The following is a 13,235-nucleotide window of genomic DNA, read 5'->3' as shown; positions in this document are numbered from 1 at the left end:
CTCCCTCCTACACGTCCTCACACTACAAAAAAAAAAAAAACTGGTGCGCAGCAAGCCACCGTAACTGAATTCTTTCTCTCACCAGGGGGACGCCCGCGGCTGGTTTGGGTGGTGGGACATTCATTCGTGTCCAGAATGGAGTCTTGGTGGCGGCAGTCGGGGCACAAATCAGCGAACCGACCCAAAGCGACATACATCCGTTGGATAGGGCGACCAGGATTGAGATGGGAGCAGCTCCTGCCAACTCTCGACAGCCTCCTGGCAGACTCGGCGTGGCATCCGGACGTCCTCATCGTTCACCTCGGCGGCAACGACCTACCGCGGCTCGGGCGCAAGGCGGTGGGGCAGGCCATCCAATGGGATCTCATCAAGGCGACAACATGGCTGGGCCCCACGACAGTGGTCTGGTCGGAAATGATCAGCAGGAAGCCCTGGAGAGGCGCTGACTCCGACAAAGCGGTAGATAATGCAAGGAGAAAATTGAACATCGCGATGCACAAGTTTTGCTCCACCAATGGCCTGGAATCGATCAGGCACGGCCTCATTCACCCGGGACGCCCGGAGCTTTATGGGCAGGACGGTGTACACCTCTCTGACGGAGGGATCAAAGTATTCTGGGACAACCTGTGGGGAGCGATGGCGCTGGCAGGTTGTAGATAAAAAAAAACGTGAAGGGGAGCCACGAACCCGGGGGCTGGGGGGGGAGCCGCAGAAAGAGGTGAGCCTCCCTGCGGTGTGGCGGAAACCCTACAATGGTTGGCTAAGGAAACACACCGGCGGGCGGTGTGTAGGACGAGGGCCACTCACTTTTGGATGCCGCACGGCAGGGTGACGTGGCCACACCAAGGAGGGGAGTACCAGGAGGAGACGGCACTCGCGGCCCAGACCCGGCCGGACGGCAGGGCGCAAATGGTAGCGAGCTGGGGACCTAACTCCAGAGAGAAAAGCTCCCCTCCACGACACGCAGAAGGCGTGCGCGACCAACCACGGGAACACCAAGGACTGACGAGGAACTGGTTTGGTACAGTGCCATTTACGAACTGAGGAATACACAAAAGACCCTGACACCTGTGCTCACATGAGGGTGTCATGAGTTATATTTGACATGTATTATTTATGGGTACAGTTCGTAAATGAGAAGTTGCATAACCAATATGTGTTCCTTGTTAATATGTGTTTTAATATTAATAAAACTGCGGCCAACAACGACCATGACGAACAACCGGTACTGTTGGCTGACTTTATTAGTAAGAGGGATAACGGGCATCCAGGGGATGAGGGTCCGGGGAGTGGCTGTTGGGTACCCACGGAATGGGCACGTGCGGGGGTTATGGCGTTACCAAGGAACCCACAACAGCATAGCAGCAAAGCTCGAGAATGCAGACAAAGCATAACAGCAAGGTTGTGAGTCACGCGATTCACAGAGCAACACAGTAAAATACAGCCACTACAATAACCTCCAGCTAACAGATAACACAAAGTGGATTGTACAGGTTGAGAAGTATTCTTTTTTTTTTTGCAGAGTTTTATATAGCGCGAAGTAGACCCGAATCAGGTATCAGAGCGCTTTACATATTTTTCAGTTACGTTACACGAGGACACACTTTCATTTTAGGCACGGGGAGATTAAGTGATTTGCCCAGAATCACAGGAGGTTTTGGCGTCGTTACCGAGACTCGAACCCAGGTCCGAGGTCGAGCGCCCTAGCCGTTAGGCCGACGCACACATGCAACGGGTTAAGAAAGTCTTTGAGTCACAAGAGGGACTGTGATTCCACCCCTAGTAGGCACTGCACATGGGCTCATAAGACTCCTTGTCGGAATGTTTTTCTGCACAGTGGATGAGAGTAAGTGTGGAGCAGCGATTGAACTGAGCATGGTACAAATGTGTTTTGGGAAAGGAAGCTGATTCATAAAGAAGACATCCGAAAGCAGAGCCATACACTTCCAGGGTTATGTGTTAGTAAGTGAAGTGTTATTTGTTAGTAAGCAATTCGAATGAATAACTATGCCCTCTAATCGGAAGCCTTTATAATTCAGACAATCTTTACCTTGTTGTGAGGGTGTGAACGCTGGAGGCATTCATTTATCATATAATATTTAGATATTATTTTGTTTTACAAATCTATCAAAGCACTCAGTAAGTATTTTGTCTTATCTCTGTCAAAGCACTCAGTCGGTATTTATGCCTTCCATACTCATCTTGAACTTCAACTAAGGGTCAGCAAAGGTTAACTGAAAACTGCTGCCCTGGTTGTGCCCTTCATAGTGGCTCTACAGAACCTTGTATCATATCCTGGTGATATTCCGCTACCATTTGTGCTCACTTATTTGAAAATAAATCTGAGATTTCTGGAATTGCGATAATGTTTGGTTAATCTCAATATAACAACCTTCACAGTGTTAAAAAACGATAGTGAGACCAAGTTCTAGATTCCAGATTGAGCAGGGAAGCGATTATCCATTAAGTGTTGGATACACTGATATGAAATCAGTTTGTCTAGATCTAGAGCTTTAATACAAATTATGTAACATTACATTTATGATTAAAACTGCTGGTATGTACAACTCTGAATGGGTCTAGGACAAAAGCAAATGTATGTTTTTAGCACATCCTAATTTTTGCTATATATAGATGAAACTGCACATATCTTTAATGATTTATCTTGATATCAAAAATAGAGCATGTTGTTTGGAACCTTTATAAGGACAATTTAGAGGCTTACTGGCAAACTTGTACTGTGCATGCGTACCCAATGTGATTGCTGTGAGACAGTATATATGCAATGCATAGGGAATAACCATATGACATTTTAACATTCAGATGGCCTATTTTAGAATTATATAACTGTATTGTAAATCTCCTGTTTTGCTTACGCTTTTAAATTTAAGTCTTACATTTTTAGGTGATGCTATGACTATTTTACAGAAAATATAAATTGAGAAATAAACAATTTATGGATTGATTTATAAACAATATGGTTTAAGTGATAAAGGATATATTAGTAAAAGCTTTGTTTTGGGCTAGTGAACACCTAGGCCCTATTCACAAACTGCATTTTATGTTTAGTAGTATTACAGTAGTACTACTAAACTACTACAAAATGAATTTCACAAGCATTTTATTGTACATTTCCTTCTCTCCTGACTTTATGGGTAAATCCTCCCACTTGAAAGTTTACTATCTCCCTAATAGTAAATATTGGAGGGACTGGGGGAGTGGTTGAAAAATTAGGTGTACCTACTACAAAATAGGTGGCGTTTAGTGAGGAGTAAAGATGGATTTAGGGCAGGACAGCCACCCATCCAAAAAAGAGTAAGTCCATTGCTATTCACAAACTCCATTAGTAAATATACTATGGCTCAAAGTTGGAGTGAGTCAAGCACCACACATGGCCAAACACTGGTACAAAAACAAACTCCCATAGAAATCAGTGGAGATAGCAACTTAAAAAAAGACCCATAGGAAATGATTTTAAATTAAATAATTTATACTACTTAAAATATAAATACATTTAATATTAAAAATATGTTTAAAACACATTTGTATTTTAATTTTAAAATAATTGAATAACCTTCCATTAATTAAAAAATGATGTAAAATATTTTATACTTTTAAAAATTATTAATAAATATTACATTTTTTTATACATTGTGTTTTTTTTATTTCAACTTCAAAAAAGTATTTATTAGGTAAGAATTCGAATTTTGTAGATCTTTCTATATTAAGGCACAGGGAAAAGTTAAAAAGTTTATTGAACTTGAAAAAGTGCGGAAATATTTCTGTTAAATGTTCATTTAGAGTAATTTTACAAAGTTATTTCAAATGTAGCAAAAATAAGAATTTTTATAAAACTATTAACTCTTTGAAATAATCTTTGCTACCAATATATTAAATAAAAATTAATTTTTAAAGATTTACTTGTTTAAAGTAATCTGTCCTCCTATGCGCCTCACCTGCACTGGTGAGAATGCTGAAGAAGCGATCATGACCTGGCGGCTCCTACTTAATAAATTCAACGGGGACGGTGGCACTAGCTCAGTAGATTGCTCAGACAGACTGAGTCGTCATTTAAAAAAAAAAAAGAGGCAAAAACCCTTTTTTTAAATCTTTTTGCTAATTTGTGAGGAATGTGATTGCCAAGTGTGATAATATATATGTATGTTCTCACTGTATCTTTGGGGTTGTCTTGGACTTAGCATTCTGCTTTTTTGAATCGATACCTTCTGCCATCTATGTACTGTGGTACATCGTATCACCCTGTTATTCATAATAATGATTTGATATAAGGTAGTGGTATTCCCTTTGATCTGTAGCCTGTATTGTGCACTGCTTGTTCTTGTTATGTTTTATGAGAGAATCTATTTAAAAAAGTAATCGGTTTACTCATAGTTTTACAAATTACAAAACATATGTTTCGAATTAATTGAAATTATTGTTCCCTGTTTAAAAAAAGTTAGATTTATTTTGAACTAAAATATCTTATTAAATAATATTTCATTTTTAACTATATATGTTTTTTTTAAATATATTTTATTTATTGAAGATTGCATAGTAAATCACAGCAGGTACACAGTATATCGACATTTGCATATTCAAATAAAGCAAACATTATTGGTTCTGCTGTTGCACGTTAATGAAGGATGGAAATTTTGTAAACAAACCAGTCAAACAGGCTACTGTCAGTACTTACACGAGGCAGATCTGTTAATCTAAGCATTTCAGTACAGAGTTGGGTACATTCTGACAAATAATCACATCTTATGGAGTCAATACACAACTTGGTGGATAAATCTTACCCCTGCACATAGAGACACAGGTGCATGTTTAACACAGCTTCTGTCGAGCTTTGGCCTAAGTGGGGTATTTCATTTAGAAAATGTACTGTTGCACATATACTAGTATAGGTGAAACACAACATATCTCCTCACAACTATGCCACCAGACCTACAGACTCAGACGGGGGGGATTCCGCTCTGTTTCTTGACCATTGCAAGAACGGCTCCCAGATATCCCGTGGTCGCGAGGCAGTGGGCATCAAATCCCAATATACTCCTAGCTGTGTGTGCCCATATGCCACATCCGACAGCCAGTCCTTAAATTTAGGCAGAGTTCTGTGTCCCCATTTCATAGCCACTTGACGTTTAGCATATAACAACAACAAGGCATGCAATTTTCGACTTTTGGGTTCCGTATTTGCCACCCATCCTAGGATACCGAGGAGCGGGGAGGGATCATCTGCTCTATTGAGAATTTGGTTTACAGCTACAAAAATCTCTGACCAGTATTCAGATAGAGCCGAGCAGTTCCAAGCTACATGTAGAAATGAAGCTCCCTCTGCCCCACATTTCCAGCATCTATCATCTTCTCTAATACCCATGCGGTGTAGAGCTAGTGGGGTGCGGTAGAACCTGTGTAGAAACTTAAAGTGGATTAGTCGAAGTTTGTAATTTGGGGAGAGTTCCAGCAGCTGCCTACAACAAAATGACCACTGGTAGTCAGTCAAAGGCGTCTCAAGTTCATCACTCCACAGCCGCTGAGACTTAGGCAACACACTAGGGGACTGCTCCTGCATGGAGTTGTATAAGCGTGATACCAGCTTCTTTTTGGATGCCCTCGCTAATATGTTCTGAAGTGTGTTTAGGTGTGGCGGCTCCTCCGGGAACTGGTCCCACATTGCTTTGCATGCTGATTTAAGTTTGCGGTATGCGAACGTGTCCCCAAAAGACAGAGGCTGGCTCTCCCCTGCGGCCTGTAGATCTAAAAATATACCCTCTGGGTACAAATCTGCGAATGTGTACAGCTTGGATCCAGCAACGGATATATCTCCACCGCCCACTTCTAGGCAGGGGAGTATGGGGTTCTGGTTGAGGGGGATTGCAGGTGCGTATAACAGGGGTAGGGCAGCTCGCCTCTGCAGCTCGCGCCCCGACCAGCGGAGCATGTTAGCAGAGTCAATATCCCTTGTTGGCCTGGGAGCTTTGCGATATAAGGCAACATTTAGGAGTAGTGGAGCAACCATATCCATCTCAACCGCCACATGTGGTTGGTAAGGCGTGGGATAGGCCCAGAAATTGAGATATTGGGCCTGTGCGCACAGCGCGTAGAGTTGCATGTCTGGAGCCCCCATTCCCCCCTGTCTCAGCGGTAGTGTTAATAATGCCCGAGAGAGTCTAGCCTGGCTCCCAGCCCACACCAAGGACAGTAAATGAGTACGTAAACAAGTGAAGAAACATTGCGTTAGTGGGATGGGGATGTTTGCAAACAGATAGAGGAATTTGGGCAATACAATCACAATTTTCACAAGTGCGATTCTACCAGTTAGAGATAAAGGGAGTCTCGACCATATTGCCACCTTACTTTCAAGCCAAGATACTGCCTTTCCAAAATTTAGGGTTCAGAGATCTTGGAGGTTTCGGCTGATCCAGATGCCTAGGTATTTAACCTCAGCAGCTTCCCATCTCAGAGGATAGTCAGAGTGCACTTCAGAAGTATTATCAGTCAGTGGAAACATGACTGACTTAGACCAATTTATGGTAACACCTGACAGCCCCCCGAATTTAACAAATTCCCTCAATAGCGGATTTAGATTTTCAGCAGGGATATTCACATAGAGAGTGACGTCGTCAGCATATAGCGAGATTTATAAGCTTCTGGAGCTGAATCCTATACCCCTGGCAGTATGATGTTGCCTAATTCTGGCTGCTAGTGGCTCCATTGCAATTGTGAATAGTAAAGGGGACAAGGGGCATCCCTGTCTGGTACCTCTGGAAATTGTGAACGGGTCCGAGATCATGCTATTCACTCTCACTCTAGCTTTGGGATCAGTGTACAGTAGGCGGATTTGATTTATGAACAACGGGCTGAACCCCATACGCTCCAAAATAGTAAAGAGATATGGCCATTCAAGAGAATCGAATGCCTTTGTGGCATCTAAAAATATCACTGCAGCTTGTACATCAGGATGCAAATAATGCAATACCGATAATACAGTTCTCAGGTTATGTGTGGTTGCACGGCCAGGTATAAAACCCGATTGGTCCGGGAGGGCCACCATTGGGAGCAGAGGTTGTAGACGGTCCGCTATTATTTTCGCATAGATTTTCACGTCTACATTAATCAGTGATAAGGGTCTATACGAGTCAAGATATTGGCCGTCCTTATCTGGTTTCAGCAGGGTTATGACAAGAGCTTCCCTCATAGATTCAGGCAGCGTTCCCAACTCTAGAGCTTCAGCAAACACCTCATGCAGTCGCGGGGCAAGCTCCTCCACATAGGTTTTGTAGAATGCCGCCGTAAGGCCATCCGGCCATGGAGCTTTATTGAGCGGGAGAGCTTTGATGGTTCTGGCTATGTCTTGGACCGTCACAGGATGATCCATATACTGCCTATGGGCGTTGTTAAACAATACAAGCGCTATGGACTCCAGATAGGACTCAAGAGCATCCTGTGGAGCAGCATACGAGGACTTATATAAGTTTGAATAGTATGTAGTGAACGCTTTCAGTATCTCCCTTTGCCCCGTCGTCATATTCCCTGCAGTGTCAAAAATGGTGTGTACATGTGTGGGTGGTGCGGAGAAATTTATCATCCTAGCCAAGGCCGGCTGGGTCTATCACCTTCACCATATCTCCGTGCTTCAGCCTGTTTGCCTAAAAATTTCAGCTCGCGCTGGGCCTCCTCTGCGAAGTCTAGTAGTTTAGTTTTAATTTGTGAGGCCGTGTCTGGTGTTGGGTCAGCGCAGAAAGATTGTTCAAGTGTTTTGAGCTCTCCCTCTAACCCAGCTATGGTGTTTCTGATGGCTTTTAAACCCCCCGCCTTGCGTGCTATACATTGACCCCTTATGACCACTTTAAAGGCGTCCCATAGAACAGCTTCAGTGGCGATGGAACCTTCATTGTTAGTAAAATGGTCTTTTATGTCTTGCCTTATCTCTTCAGTGAAGGCTGCATCTTGGAACGCATGTGGCGGGAGGCGCCAGGTGAATGCCCTCGTGGGAGCCCCAGGAATATCAAGTTCTAGAAGGCAGGGAGCATGATCAGAGAGGGAGCGGGCCAAAATACCAACACCAACAGTCCAGGTGGCTACGTCTTGAGATACCAACCAGAAGTCCAATCTGGACCAGGCGGCATGGTGTGCAGAAATGCATGTTCCTACTCTTGTGCGTGCGTTACGGGATCTCCATATATCTATTAAGGATCCCTCATTGACTATATCTCTTAAGGCCTGGTTGGCGTGTGGATGTAGTTGCCTGGATGCACCCTGTCTGTCTAACGAGTCATCCATGACCACATTGAAGTCACCTCCCCAGATGACCGTAGGGCAGTCTAGAATCGTTATCTGTGCCCACACCTCTCTGTAGAAATCTGGGTCGTCCACATTTGGCCCATACACAACCGCCAATACCACATTTTTGCCAAGTAGAGTACCATGTAAGACCACATATCTGCCATCTTTATCACTTATCACCGTGTGTTCTTTCCAGTCAATACCTCTTAGCACAAGTATAGCTACTCCCCTGGCGTAATTGGAAAATATAGCCGAGTATGTGGATCCCCATCTTGAGTGTTTGAGCCTGGGAGAGGCCGTGGAGTTAATGTGTATTTCTTGTAAGAAACGGATGTCAATGTTGTGTCTTAGTAAATAACTGTGCATCAACCACGACTTTCTTCCATCACTTAAGCCTCTTATGTTCCAAGTTAGAACCTTTGTCACCCCCATTGATTGTCGTCCCAGACAGTGAATGTGCAGTTTGATTGACCCATATTAAAGCATTGTACATCAATACAGTTAAGCTTGTTCATGTAGCACTGACAACACGCCAAACTTCCCCGTTCCCCAGACCACCCACCACCCACACCAACCCCCCAATCAGGCTGTGTCAAAACCCTCCCTAACACGCCAACGGCGTTAGAACAGTAGAACTTGTGAATTGCGGGAGACACCCCTCGGAGGCGCGACATCTCAGGCATACACCCCTGTTTACACAGGGTGGCTGCACTATTGTAAGCTGTTGATCAAGTGCGGGGATCTGAACCGCATCTAGGCAACAAGGTCCAAGGATGGTCGAAAAACCACGTAGTACGAGTCAAATATAGAATTAGTTTACAGAACAAAATTCGGACAGTCTTACCATCATGTTGCATATACATAAAAGCAGACTAGAATATCTAGTACATTCGCAGTAGTGGTACCAGCGGGAGGTGGACTACACCCAGGGGCGACAACGCATCAGGGCAGTAGACCTTAATCATTATCACTCATTTGACCACCCTCTCCAACCTCAGTTTGAGGCTTCTTCCTGGATTTAGTCCCGTGCTTCGCAAATTTGAGAGCAGATCTGGCTTCGAGGAAGTGGTGTGCTGTGCCGTCGTACATGACCTTGAGTTTTGCCGGATATAAGAGGGAGTATGGGATCTCGGCCTGGAGCAGCAGCCTCTTGGCTGGCAAAAACTCTTTGCAGGCCGCTTGCACCAATGGCGTGAAATCCGGGTAGAAAGAAATGTTATTTCCTTTGTGCGTTATCTTTCCCTTCTCCCTTGCTAAACGCAGTATTAAGTCTCTGTCTTGGTAATTGAGCAGTTTTACTAGAATCGGTCTCGGCGTGGCCCCAACAGGCGGTTTCTTCCCCAGTGCTCTGTGCGCCCGCTCCACGGTGAATACCGGAGAGAGGCTCGGGTCAAAGATATCATGCAGGAGGTCTGTTATGAAGACTTACATTTTCCCCATTGCTGTGGTCTCTGGAATACCTGTGACCCTGATGTTGCATCTCCGAGAACGCGCCTCCAAATCGTCCGCTTTGGCGCACAGTGTCTCAATTTTATGTTCTAAGTTGGTAATGTGCGTTTTAGTCTCCTGCTGGAACTCACTGTACTCCGTGTGACGATTCTCAAGGCTTTCTAGCCGAGTGTCATGCGTGGCAACCTGGGATCTGACAGTGTCCAACTGGGCCGCCATGGCATCAAGCTTGGTATCTATACTTTTGAAGCTCGATCGTACCTCAAGCAGGAGTGCAGCAACATCTATATCTGGAGGAGCCTCTTGTGACGACCCTCCTTCAGCCAAGAGGTCTTGTTCCGCTTGTTTAGACTGTTTTTTTGTTCGAATGTGAGCTTCGGCTGGCGGGGGTCGCCCTTACCCATGATCTGGTCCGATCAAGTCAACACCTATTAAGCTTGCAGCAGGCCTGATCACTCGGTATTGCAAGAACACAGGTTCGTGGAATGTGCACAGCGCGATGCAGGTATCACGAGGTGGTCCGATACCACACATTACCTTCTGATAGTGGTCTGCTGTAAGCTCGAGGTCTCCGATCAGGGGGTTTGCAGGACAGCGCAAATTTCCCCAGGAGACCCCGCGGTGTCGCGCAGTATTCTGGAACCAAAGGAGGAAGGCCACTGCGCGCAAGATGTCGCCAAGGTTATGGGCACACAGCAGGTGTAACTATGTCAGCACGCTTTAGCAAAGTCCAGGAGTTTTTATGTTAAAAGTAATGTGTTGCCCCCCTCGTTTCCGGACACAGGCAGCTTCCGTCAGTATCACTGTCTTTCAGTCACCATGTCAGCCCAATCTGGTGTGGCGCACACGCTCTCCAGCTCTTCTGCGCACAATGTAGGACTCAGCGCCGCCTCATGTAGGGAGTACACCGTGTATGGCCACAATCACCTCCGCTCGCTGCCAAGTTGTTCCTGCACTCGATATATGCGTTTAAGGTGTAAAGTCTGTATTCCTGTCGTATTCGCACTTATTCCCACAGCGAGACAGCCCAATTCAAAATGGCGGCTTGTCACATTGCCGATCCATCCAGTACGGATTTTTAACTATGTATGTTTAACATTAAATTTCTATATTAAAAAAAAATCCAAACTTTTTTCCTCTGGGGTTCTATTTTAAGTTCCTGCCTCCAATATTTTCTTTGGGAAGGTATTGCAATATCAGTGGTTGACTAGGTGTGGTGCTGGACTTATTACTGCTGCTTTTTGGCTCTAGTAACATTACACTCATAAATGTGGGTCCACCCCCTATTTCGGGGTGTGGAGACATGCACGTATACAGTTATGAGTAACTTTGGTGAGTAGCCCAAAGTAGTAAAGCTACTCAAATGTGTAAGAGAACTTGTATGTGTGGATTTACTCATGTGTAAGTTTCCTTTAGTGAATAGGCCCCCTAACATAGGCCTCATGTTGGCTGACAAGTTACTGCCGTTCTGAAACTGTGTTTGTATTTTTTGCTGCTGTATATTTAATCAATGAAACCTGATGCATAACTGTAAGCTCTCATGGCGTATTATGTTTGGTTCCTCTCCAGGAGGAAGCTGAATCAGACGATGCCAGTGATTCTGAAACCTGTGAAGAAGAAGAGCCCCCACGCCCAGAGGTGGAAGCGTTCCAGCAGAGCCTACAGGAATCATATCATGAGCAGCGGAGCCTTGCCCTGGAGGAGCGGCGCCGTTTGCTCGAGGGTCTGTCTGAACGGATCACCCGGGGGCGGGCCAAGAAAAAGCAGGAACACAAAGAGTCAGCAGGTCAGTGCCTTATACTTAAGCTTCACAGGGCTTGAGCTTGTTGAAACATTAGATAAGTACAGTATTGTGCAAACCACTGTGCCTCCGGTTTGATATACTTTCAAAACTGAGACAGTTTAGAAACAGTCTAACCCCCTCTACTAAGTGCTATATACAACAAGCATTGGTGAAGTCCACATTCCTCCCTTACAACTAAACATGCCCTTTGAGTAACTGGTGAATTTATGCACTGAATAAGCAATCATACATGCACTCTTTTTGGAATCCTTGCACTCTATCTATTCATCCACCTACTAACTCCTTTTTGCATTCACCCACTTACCCATTAAAACTAAAATACACACACAAACAGAACAAGGATCTGCAAGATCAATTTTCAAAACCATGTAAATGCAGTCATCTCTTCCTCTTTTTACACCTTGAGGATGATTAAAAAAAAAACCTCCCCTACATCCTATAGGATGCACGAAAAAAAGGGATAACAGCGGTGGTTCTCCCAAAACTAGATTATTGCAATGGTTTGTATCTAAATGTGCAGCAACAACATCTGAACAAACTCCAAGCCTTACAAAATACTGCTGTTAGGTAACGATCATAGATCCTCAAATTAAAATCTATTTCTCAAGCGATTCATGATCTACACAGACTTCCAGTTAAGCAACAAATCAAGTTTAAGGCTCTTTGCATTACCTACAAGTCATTGCACAACATCGACTCTGAGTATTTGAAGGAGTCATTTAAGTAGTATGAGCCTAGCAGAAACCTATGCTTTTCTGGGGCTAAGAGAATGGTGGTTCCCATGTTCAAACATGTTATCTGGGGAGGTAGAAGTTTTGTAATCATCACTGCTAAAGCTTAAATCTTCTTCCCTCTCATATCAGATTCCTGCCCAGTTTGATATCATTTTGTAAGGAGCTGAAAACCTGGCTTTTCTGTAATTAGTGGTGTTCCCTATCCGGTCTCTACAGAGTTAGCGCCATGGCACCTCCGGGTAATCGTGCCAATAAATGTTTTTAACATAATATAACATAGAGCAGGTTGTGTTGATCCTGTTGATCTGACCGTATGTCTGAGAGCTTGAATGTTCAATCCTGGCTTAGTATGGTCAATTTTACTTCTTGGTGCCAGGGCTCTTTTGCGGTCAACCTGAGACTTTGACTTTGTCCCAGTCAAGCTTGAGGCGACGTCCCATAGTGGCGCTGTAGGCATTGAAGCACTATAGAGTGGTAATTCTTTAAAAATTCATATCTCTTGTTCATTACATTGGGTTTCTATCATTTTGATGTCATTTTAAAGATAAGGAATATGCTACTTACCAGTATGCATCTGTTCTTGGCATGTAGGGCTGCTGACATTCATATCTGTGCATAGATCGCCGCCTAGTGTTGGGTCCGGATGATTGCACTTTGTTGTCTTGGAAGAGTCTTCGAAGTATCACGAGATAGGTGACTCCTCCCCTAGACTACAGTGCACATGCGCATCTTCTCTATCCTCAGATTGTTTTTCGCCATTGTGGCAGAGATGGAGATAGTAAAGTAAGAGATGGCCATGCCAAAGATAATGCTGCAGCTGCGACAGGCACCGGGGAGGAGGGCGGGCGTTATGAATATCAGCAGCCCTACATGCCAAGAACAGATGCATACTGGTAAGTAGCATATTCCGTTCGAGGCATGTGGGCTGCTAAATTCATATCTGTGCATTGGATGTATAG

At 44.4% G+C, this 13,235-nt stretch overlaps 1 protein-coding gene across 1 annotated transcript in view; it reads left to right on the top strand.

Annotated features, from left to right (window-relative positions):
* Positions 1–13,235, top strand: part of TSEN34 (tRNA splicing endonuclease subunit 34) — a 282,186-nt gene that overhangs the window by 203,632 nt on the left and 65,319 nt on the right. The window contains exon 4 of the mRNA XM_078654976.1: positions 11,308–11,524. Within this exon, the coding sequence (XP_078511102.1) occupies positions 11,308–11,524 (217 nt within the window). The remainder of the gene's footprint in view (positions 1–11,307; positions 11,525–13,235) is intronic.

This window comes from Lissotriton helveticus, chromosome 7 (assembly GCF_964261635.1).
Source record: "Lissotriton helveticus chromosome 7, aLisHel1.1, whole genome shotgun sequence".
Taxonomy (NCBI): Eukaryota; Metazoa; Chordata; class Amphibia; order Caudata; family Salamandridae; genus Lissotriton; species Lissotriton helveticus.
The sequence above is the reverse complement of the archived record's forward strand: the minus strand, read 5'-3'. Positions and strand labels throughout refer to the sequence as shown.